The 10,796-nt window shown below is 39.5% G+C and overlaps 1 protein-coding gene across 8 annotated transcripts in view; it reads right to left on the bottom strand.

Annotated features, from left to right (window-relative positions):
* Window positions 1-10,796, bottom strand: part of ppfia3 (PTPRF interacting protein alpha 3) — a gene marked incomplete at its 5' end in the record, with an annotated part of 31,740 nt that overhangs the window by 13,911 nt on the left and 7,033 nt on the right. For all 8 annotated transcript variants that reach the window (XR_002919176.2, XR_002919177.1, XR_002919178.1 and 5 more), the window contains 12 exon segments: window positions 1,731-1,931; window positions 2,001-2,082; window positions 2,157-2,256; window positions 2,324-2,478; window positions 3,363-3,508; window positions 3,956-4,193; window positions 6,463-6,656; window positions 7,453-7,621; window positions 7,709-7,788; window positions 7,868-7,930; window positions 9,160-9,291; window positions 9,546-9,629. Coding sequence is in view for 5 of the 8 variants with exons in the window: in XM_024271589.2 (XP_024127357.1) it covers window positions 1,731-1,931; window positions 2,001-2,082; window positions 2,157-2,256; window positions 2,324-2,478; window positions 3,363-3,508; window positions 3,956-4,193; window positions 6,463-6,656; window positions 7,453-7,621; window positions 7,709-7,788; window positions 7,868-7,930; window positions 9,160-9,291; window positions 9,546-9,629 (1,644 nt within the window).

The raw sequence follows: 10,796 nt of genomic DNA on the forward strand, positions 1-10,796 counted from the left end.
TTATTTCGATCCACTCAATTCAATTCGATTCAATTCAGTTTTGAGTTTGTTAGTTTGTTTAGAAATGCATTCACAATCTAAATATAATATTTTCATATTAATCTGATACAGTTCACATACTGAACAATGTACTCAAACAAAATTGTTCTGCTTCTCCTGGAGGGAGTTTCAGTTTGGCCACTAGTTGGCGATTGTGCTATAGCATTACACTTTATTCCAGAGAAGAAGAAAGTATTAGGAAAAATGGTTACTCTAGAAAATATTTCTTTAAAAGAGTTTGCAAAATCCATGCCTAATTCATATAAAGATGTTCATCAGCAATGTCTGTTTAGGTCGACCGAGCGTTAGCATTAGCCGTCCTATGGGAAATCCCATTATACGTTAGCATCGTGCTAGCAAACTTTAGCATTGTGTGTTAGATTGATCTCTACTTTTATGGATCGATTATTGATCTTTTAAGCTTAGATTGATTCCGATGGATTAATCGATTTTATCAACCCAGGCCTAAAAACAAGACCTCATTTGCTATTTCTGTTTTGCTTTCAGATCATTTCTGACAAAAGCAGAAAACTTGATTTAAGAAAACATTTATGAAGATTTAAAAATAGCAAGTATCAGTATCTACCAATGTTAGAACATCATCAAATATAATTGTTAGGGATGGGCGATTTATCGGTACCAGTATTGGTGTCAGCTGATATTTACATAAATTGAGTTTATTGGACCCATACTTAAAAAAAAAAAAAAAAAAGTTGTTCTGATTGTTTTCAGATGCACATGGATACTTGTTCCTAATAGATCCTTAGAACTGGGAAGTTTATGTTTACAGTCATCGTTAGTAATTGTTCTGATTTATCGTATATTTTCTATTTGATTGGGATTCATGTTGTTCCTGACAATGATTTACATTTATGTCTGATAGTAAATAGCCACAATGTTTCCAGATTTGAAAGATTTAAAGTAATACTTGTTCCTATGAGACCCTTTGCTGAAAAAGGTCAAGTTTGATATGATTGTAAAAGAAAAGAAAAGTTGTGCATTTGTTATAAAGAAACAAAAAAGGAAATCTAAACTTGTACACACTTAAATATCAGTATCGGCTACAGTTGAAGGGGAAATATCGGTTATCAGTATCAGCCAGAAAAATGATATTAACCCATCCCTAATATTTGTGTTTGTTTCTTTTCTTTTCTGCTGTGACCACATCCCAGCAGTGAGTTTTTCCTGAATCAATCAGACGATGACACGAATGTCTCTGGAAAGCTCAGGAACACATAGCGGATTACGGCTCAATTGAGGACAGCAAAACCAGCCCAAATCATCATCCTTCCACCGCTGTGCTTTACAGTTGGTGTAAGGTGGATTTCAGCTTTAGATGCACAATCTGAACTTTGACCCAGAAGTCTATTTAAATAGATGAATACTTTGTCAAGATACATCTTCAACTAGAATTATTTCCTTAAAACTAATGTTTTTATGCTCCGTTGTCTTAAGAAACCCTTTAGACGTCTGCTTTTATGGAACATACTGCTCTAAACTAGCTCCAATAAAGCTATTAGAGGTCACAAATTTGTGAAAGATGCAGGGAAGTGAATGTAATCATTGCTATCACACTTAATTGTTCAGACTTTACACTTTAGTACCATTTAATATCCAGACAGAAACTTTGTTTTGTAAATATATTCCTAAAACTAAATGATAAAATGTGTTTTTTAGCCTCAGGGTCTCACAGAGCGAGTGCTGGCCGGGGCCGACGGGCTGGTGAGGGACACCATCTCCTGGATGGCCAGCCGCAGCTTGAGGCGGTGCAGCGGGTTACTGATGCCGATCTCCCGCTGGATCTCCGTGTCCGACAGGTTGGCCATGATTGCGCCGCTTTTCACGTTGGCGTGACAGGCCGCGACGTACCAGGCGGGCATTCCCACCCACAGCTAAGAGGAGGAATATTACAAGATCACCAGAGAAAAGTCTTTTTTTTTATTATTTTCAGAATCACGTACTTCTAACCAAGACACAACAGTCGGCCCGTCCCAAGACGCGAAAGGAAGCCCTTGACGACAAGCTTCTTCCAGCAGTTCGTGCCTGAGAGCAAAGTAACACCCGGTGAGTGATTTTAGGAAACTTAAGAGAAGAAAAGCAAAATCAAGTCCACAAACTTCTTTTTGCTGCGGCGGTCTTTGTCTGCCGGACCAAGAGTGCCGGTCTTGTTTATCCCCATGGCATCTCCGGAGGACATGTCTTCAGAGGGTGTCGAAGCTGAGAGAAGAAAGTTCAATGTTTAGTCAAACGCAGACACACTCTTACTTAGCTCTCATCGCTCTACCTGCAGAAGCAGATCCATCGCGCCCGGGTTGGCCCAGCCGTCCTTTCTCCTTCTTTCCGAAAAACCCACGAATGGAAGACTTGATGCTTTTCTTCTTACTGGACTTGTGCAGAGAATCTTGGCTGCTGTTGGAGCTGCTGCCGTCTGCAGAAAGGCTGGACGAACCAAAGGATATCTGTCAGGACTACGAACTTTAGTTTGAGTTTTTGTTAGTAGGTAGGATTTTTGGTCATGTTCTGTTTGAGTTTCAGTTTCAGGTTCACGATCCACAGCTCTCTTCATTTCTGTTAAACGCCCTCAGTCTATTTAAGTGTCTGGTTTCAGTTAATCCTGGTCAGATCATCTGTTCTGTTCAGTTTAGTCACTATTTTTGTTTCTCCATGAGTTTTGGTTAATTTATTAAATGTTGAAGTTTCCTCCACCAGGCCTGGTCTCCTTCGTTTGGGTCCTTCACCACCATTTCATGACAGAATAACCTGATTACCTTGGACCCAGCAGGAGAATCTTTGCTGCAGTGACAGGATTTCCCCATCAGGTTTCCTGTCCGAGAGTCCCTGGGACTTCTCTTCTTCGCCTGTTCTTTGGGAGTGGTTCTGATGCCCCTCACATCCGTCCGGCTGCGAGAACCCTGAATGTTTTCTGGACTTTTCTTGTTTTGTTCTTCCATAATCCCTCCTCTTAGACTTTTGGGCATCTGGGATCCGCCCCTTTGGGGAGGGGTACTGTAAGGGTTTTGTTTGGTTTTTTGGTCATTTGCTGAGTTTCCCTGTCAGTCTCAGCAGTTCCAGGTTAATCATGTTTCACAGCTGTTTTCATTTCAGCCAATTTAAATGTCTGTCCTTCAGTTCATACTTGTCAGGTCATCTGCTCTGTTCTGTTCAGTCGCCATTTTTGTTTCCCCACAGTTTTTGTCATGTTTCAGTTTATATATTAAACGTTTTAGTTTTCTGCCACCAGCCAAGGTCTCCTGCGCTTGGGTCCTCCACCACCAACCAGTCCCTGACAGAAAACCACGTTGGGGGGTTTTGATGTGGCTTACCTGCGAAACTCACGGGGGTCGTCGAGCATGGCTCCAGGATGGGTGAGCGCCATCCGGTCCAGCCGAAGACCCCGACTGGACAGGATGGGAGTGGAAGGAGGCGTGGAGTCGATGAGAGCGAGGGCTCGATCGTCGTCTTTGCTGTTCTATGAGGATAAATAAACACAAGATTTGATTTTTAGGAAGTTTTGATTTGTTTTGTGTGTTTTTAGAATAAATAGTGAAGAAAACAACAGTAGTAGTGAAGCGTGATGCAAAAATACAATATTTATTATTGTTTGTCTGAGCTTTCCTTACTAAAATGGATTTAACTGGTTCTATATGTTTTTCTTGGGTTCATTATTTCAGGATTTATAATAATTACTTAAAATGTAACTCACATTTTAAACACAGGTCCATTTTTGTTTTTTTAACCACAGCTTTGTGCCACCTAATGTTCATTCCACCCCACAAACTGAGTTACCGTTGAGCAACTCCAGTAAGCACTTTACAATCAGCTAAACCTCTGCTGGAGTGATTAACGTCTCTCCTGTTATCTGACTCACAGTGTGGAGGAGCCGTCTGCACAAACGGGGAGGCTGACGTCGAGGTACCTGTCTGTCGTTCTCACGCGCCGGGGAGTGAGGCAGCCGCGGGGTGGACGTTCCCGAGCTGGGCGGAGAAGGAGAGGCCAGGGTGGAGGATGTGATGGATGAAGGGATGAAACCCCGTCCTGCGCCGTCTCTCCCCAGGGAGGAGGGAGGAACGGGCGGGCTGTCCAACGCCACGCTAACCCGGCTCTCGATCTCCTCGGCGCGTAACTCCGTGTTCTCCTTCTCTTCCTGGATCAGCCTATTTTTAGAGGAAAAGGGGGAGAAAGAAAAACACATTCGAATGACGGAAATGTGTCTTCTGAATTAGAGTTTAACATTTACCTTTAAAGGCATAAACCTGTTAGGACAGTTTGTCTTCACCCAGAGAGGGCCTCAACATGGGTTTGTTGATAAATGCATTCAGATTAGATCAGTTCCAACTGAAGGAGTTTAGTAGGTGTACGGTGGCTCCTTGTTTTTATATATATATATATATATATATATTCCACAACAGACAAAATCTGCAAAGTAGTCAACTTTAATTTTCATATTTTCTCTCTGGTTTAAACTCTCAAATTCAAACCTTCAAAAAAAAGTCCAGAATTAAAACAAAAGTTTTCACAACATTTCACTTTTTATCGTGTCACAGCCTTATTTCAAAGCGGACTAAATCAGTTTTCTTCCTGAAAAATGAGTAAAGAAACATAATGACATTTTGAAATAGTTGTAAATGTATTATGTACAGGAGACACGGCGTGGAGAACAATTACAATAAATCTGTAAAAGTTGAACCGTATTATAGCGAGGGACCACTGGACTTCTGTTCATGTCACTTTAAAAATTAAGACCTCATGAAGCAACACTAAACAGCCCAACTTTTATGAGGTCATGAATACTGTTGCTTGTTTAGATAACAGGAAATATAATCCTGAAAAAAAATAAACTGTTTTAGCATCAGCAAATTCATTTTTCAACTACAGCCATGAAAGAGTTTAAGCTGGAAACTGATAACTCAGACATGTGTATTGTTGAGCTAAATTTGATCACAAATTCTTACAATTAAATTGGGAGTTTCCACATTTCTTAGCCTTCAGCATCTTTTAATGTTTCAGAGGATTAACGCACAAAATAAGAAATATTTAATCAGTAGGATTAGGAAATCAATTGCTGAAAAAAATCCCTAAGAGCTTAAAAATTGTGTTTTTACTTGTTCTTGTCTCATGAAGATCTAAATTGTATTTTTAATTCAGATCATTGTGAATAAAAAAAATGCAGATTGAAAAATGTCTTATTTGTTATGTGTAAATACACTGGGTGGGTCACAAGGCCCCTGCTGCGCTCCATTCTGATGCATCCACATGTAGACGAGTAGATCCACGTATTCAGTTTTCTCAGAACTGTACGGCTGGATGGCTCCACTGTTGCTCGCCATTTTAGCTGCACTGGTAATGTTAAGTTTGGGCTGTAAGCTGTAAACAGAGAGCTCTCAACAACAGATGTTGCTCTGCCTCAATGGTCCGGCCAACAACTCAGAGATGAATTTTCTAATAAACTCCGGGGACTCTGCAGAAACTATGTTCTAGTATGTACTTTTTGTTTTGGCTAAAAATGAGATCAATGTATGAAACGATCATTGGGGACGCTTTTAAAATAGATCAAAAGATGATCAGAGTTAGTTTTTAAAAACCCACTCCAATGAAAATGGTGTTTTAAAATGTTCTTGTAGCATTTTTCTGATATAGGAGGACACGTATTAAATATTTAAGACTAAAACTGCATTTCTTTCTTTTATAAATTGTTTTCGATCAGATGAAAACCAGATGTTTAAAAAAGCTCGAGTCTTCTCCACTACAATTCTGCTGCATCCACTTGTGAACGAATAGGCCCATTAACGTCTTCATTTTCCTGATCGGAGCTGGAAGCTGGTTCAAAACTGTACGGCTGCGTAGCTCTGAAATTGTTCACACTTTTTTATTTGCTGTGGTAATGCTAGCTTGGGCTTGTGAGGTGCTGTGAGCTATTGGGAATAGAGTAAACGAAGGCCTGATGGGGAAATTAGCGTAGCTAACTTAGAGCTAACAGTCGTCAACCCAGATTAGCATTTCTAATAAACTAGCTGCTGTTTTAAGAAAACAACAGTTTTTAAAAACATTTAGGCTAAAAACAGCATAATCATAATTAGAAAAAGCACTGGGAATGTTTTGAAAAACAATACAGTGAGAGAGGGACTTTAACACAAAACATTAAACAGTTTTTAATCATATCAGAGTCAGAACGATCTTGTGACCTCTTTGAATATAATGCAGCAGCGAAGCAGCAGCTCTGACAAACTGCACTGAAGATAACAGCCCAAGAATTTCACATATAAAAACGATCCAAACCGAGTTTCCAGCTGAGCTGCAGTTTCTCCTGAAGCACTTTTCATTTCAGAGGCTGTATTAAGTGATGCATGAAGGAAGGAAGGTGTTTTTTTCTTTTTTTAATCGCCTACCTGGAACCCCCCCCTCTCTGCTCACGCTCTTTCTTACTTGATCTCCTTATTGATGGCCTCCAGCTGTTCCTGCAGCATGATGGCCAGCGTCTGCACATCCGTCTGTCCACTGGGTGACAGCAGCTCCGAGCCAAAATGACGCTCGGCGTCATCCTCGTCATCGGAGCAGCCCATGTCCAAACCCGGCTCATAGCCGGTTCCCGACAGAGCGCCGCTCTCCCAGTCGGAATACTGCACGCAAAGAACAAAGCCGTGGATTTATATCAAGTCAGTTCAAAGAAAAGGTCTAAATAAAGCACAATCTGCAACAAAAAACCACAAAGATGCCCCTCAGAAGAGTCTTAGTTTGGGATATAAAAATGCTGATTTGTGTCTTTGACATAAGAAGTGACATTTTATCTGATTTCTGATTTTAAATTGTTTATATTGAGCAATCAAAAACAAGTATAGTGCATGTGCAATTCAATCAAGAGAGGATTTACATCCGTACAAAGATACGTCAGACATGGGATAAGTAGGCATCACATGATAGATATGGAGACGTGGAGTTTAAACACATTCTGCTTCTATTTTTTAAAGCTTCATTACTTTTTTCGACTCAAATTACACATTTAAGCACCTGCTTTAAAAAGAAGAGTCATTTACAAACAAAACAGAAAACATTTACATGTTTTAAATGAAGTTTTCAAACTGAAAGTGTTTAAGCTGAGGATAAAATAACTCATAGAATTACTTTGTAAATTAAAGGTATTACATTGTGCTATACTATTAGAATACTATTAGAAACATAATTTGATCAGAATCTAGAGTAGGGGACTAAAATGTTTAAAATAATGTCCACAACAAACGTGTATTCTTTATTTTCCTCATCCTTCAAAAGAAATTCTGTAGAAATATCTGTCAAAAGTTTAACCGTTTGTCACTTACTGATACAAACTTTAATCAAATAAATTCAGCCTTCAAGGGGTGAATTGAGCATATTTTTTTTACATTTCCTGGATGTTTGAAACATTTTTTGGAGGTGTACCTTGCTCGAGTCCTCGCGGGCCGAGCTCCAGCGAGCCCGGTCTCTCCGCCGCCCCACAGCCATGGCGGAGGTGTTCCCAAAGGGGTCCAGGTGAGTGGTGGAGCCGGCTGGCAGCGACCCGCATCCGTGTGAGTACCTCAACTCCAGGGCACTGCCCGGCAGAGAGCGGCTGCCAATCAAAGACAGGTAGGAATTATCACGCAGCTTTTCAATCGGAGTTGTTCCTCATCTGCTCTGATGTCTGAACGCCACCGACCTCGAATAGGAGCCCCCGGGCCTCGCTCTCAGCTGATCCAACTCCAGCTGGAGACGCTCCAGCTCCGCTATGAGTTGGTCCTGAAAGCAAACATGAAACGGTTGGAGACGAAACGAGCGGATGATGCTGAGAGTCTCCTCGGGTAAGAAGAAAAACTACCTTGTTGGCCAACAGATCGTCCTGGAGCTTCTTCATGTTGGACAGCTCCTCAGAGAGGGCGTTCTGTGAGGGAAAAACATTTAAACATTTCAACTCTGGATTAACATCAAAGACAGCCGCAAATCTTATAAAATCATTTTTTTTGTTTTTTTAAAAACGAGTTTTAATTTTTTTTACATTTTCTGATAAAGATAAAAAAAATAAGAATGTCATCTACAACTAGAAAAAATCGGATTCACACTTAGAGAAAAACAAGAAGATTTTTTTATAGAACCTGGTAACTTTTCGTAGATTTTTTTGAGATTTTGAAAGAATAATAACTGAGCTTCATACCGACTATTAAATGTGATGTCCTCCATTTAATGTTTATTATAATATTGTGAGTTTTTTTTTTTTGGCTGTTGTTGGTTTGATTGTTTTTTTTACATTTTTGACACAAATCTGTTTTCTACTTGTGTTATCTTAGTATAAAAATCTAAAAATCTGAATAAAGAGAATTAAAATAAAAAAATGCCATAAAACTTTTAAATTGTTTGTCAGTTCACATGGACTCATGTGATTTTTCCATACACTTTAATTTATGGATAATCTTAGTTGGAGTTATTTATATATTGCTGCCTCCCAACTTAGTTAGAAATTTTCTTTTCATTTTTTATTCATATTTATATTTTATTTATGTTTTTAATTTGGTTTATGTTATATTTTTTTCTTTTTTTTACTAATGCTTAAATTGAATTAATTTTGTCTTTACCTGTATATATATATGATGCCATGCTTCGTAAAATCGAATTTGTCAATAAAAAAAAATTCAGATACGTTGCAGAAAATAGATTAAAAAAAAAAAGTTTTTTTTTATTTTGGCAAAAAACTGCATAATTATAGTTAACCCTTTAACACCTGAGGCATCACTGATGTCGCTTCAACACAAAATCTTTAACATACTGTAACTTTTTAGCCGCTGAGCTGCTTTTCTCCTTCAGAATCTGCTGGAATGATCGTGTTAACGGTTGAAAAGTTACAGTAAATCAAAGAACAAAAACACTGGAGCTCCGGTGTTAAAGTGCTAAAGGACTACTCGGGACAATTTGACATTGGATAAAAATATAGTTGGACTTTTAGAGCTTTTATTGCAGTGTTGGCATCTGAGTGAATGTTAAAGACAAAAATGTTTGACTTTGTTTTCCTGTAAAAATATTAAAAAAAAATTTAAATTGAGAAAAATATGAGTTTGAGAACTTATTTGAGTATTGATCGAAGATTTGGTGTCAGGAGCTCCTGCCGGGGTGTGTCACCTTCTCCTCCAGAGCGGCCATCCTCTCCTTCAGATGAAGCTGCAGCCGCTCGTTGGACTCTGACAGAAGTTTGTCCACGGTGTCGGAGAGGCGCTTGTTGTGTTCATCATTCATCCTCTCCCTCTGTCTCGCCTGCGGGGGACACAGCCAGTCAAAAGAGGAAGATTAAAAAAAATTGCAAAAAAAAGAAAAAGTGGGAGGAGTTCCAAACTCGTCCTCGCACTTGACTGAGAGGAGAGCGAGGCAGAGATTTCTATCTGAATGTGCACCGTCAAGAAGAGGGTTTAGAAAATTAGTCTTCCTTTGTGCGGCCTGACAAAAGGAGCGCCGCGAAAGAGGGGGAGGATGAAAACAGAGAGAGAGAGGAGAAAAAGAGCGTGACTCACTCTCTGGAGCTCCTGGTTCTTCTCCTCCAGTTGCGCCTCCATCTGTCGCAGCCGCTCCTCAAAGTTACCATGACGCTCCTCCGCCTGAATGATCGGAGAGGAAGCAGGGTTACGGCGGGAGCCGTGTTGCGACACTAATACAAATTGACACAATGGAAGAATCTTGTTCGCAGCGTCTATCAATTAGCTGCGTGCCTGTACAGATCACACTGTTACAGGCAGGTTTGTTTGCTCGGCGCCATGAAGGGTTCCTGCCTCGACATGCAGGACAAAACTGTGGCCATTCGAGAGGTTCCACGGATGGGAGGGGAATGAATGCGACGCACATTTTTGGCATGACAGAAACTTGTGCTTACAGGAATAGTAAACAATTAAGTGAGGAATCTGTGCAGCTCCCGGCCTGTTTGTGAATCGACTGGATAGGACGGGGTCTGCACATGCACCTTTCTATAGTGGCTGTCTGGATAAAAAAAAAAACAAAACACATTTTTAACTTGAAAAAGTAACATATTTTAGGTTTATCTTATATATTTATTAAGCAAAAATAAAAAAAAAATCAGTCTGTATCACAGCACCAGGATCCTGACTACATTACCCATAATGCTCCAACAATCCATCCAGTAGTTTGGCTTCATAGTTTACCAAAACTGAAACATTTTGACAGATATTTGAGTTCTGAAGTCAGTACACACAACCAGAATTTAAGGTGCACTTTCAATGTTTTAACAAAAAATCAAGGATTTTAATTATGAAAAACATGATATGACTCTAGGGCTGCCACGATTAGTCGACTAATCGACGACTAATCGGCTATTGAAATAGTCGATTAGTCGTTACTTTATATTATATGGAGTCAGAGTGTAGTGAAGTTGAAAGTTATAATAAAATTCTGCTAGATTTTTGGACTATTTCTGCATTTATTAAGGTTTTTTAGGCTATTTTGGAGATCAGCTAAAATTCATGCGAGCTGTTTTAGCTAATTTGTGGGTTTTTTTCAGATTTTTAGGCTATTTTAGAGTTTAGCTAATATTTCAGCGGCATGCTAGCTGTTTTAGCTAACTTAGGCTTTTTTTCAGTTGTTCTGGCTAATTTGGCATATAACTAATATTTAGCTGGCTATCAGCTTCAGTGATTTCAGCTATAAACTTCATTGTTTTCAGCTATCAATTTCAGCATCTTCAACTATCAGCACTAGCATCTTCAGCAGCCAAATTCAGCTTACAGCATTCACACTGACATTATCACAGGTAA

This window comes from Oryzias melastigma, linkage group LG8, assembly GCF_002922805.2.
Source record: "Oryzias melastigma strain HK-1 linkage group LG8, ASM292280v2, whole genome shotgun sequence".
Taxonomy (NCBI): domain Eukaryota; kingdom Metazoa; phylum Chordata; class Actinopteri; order Beloniformes; family Adrianichthyidae; genus Oryzias; species Oryzias melastigma.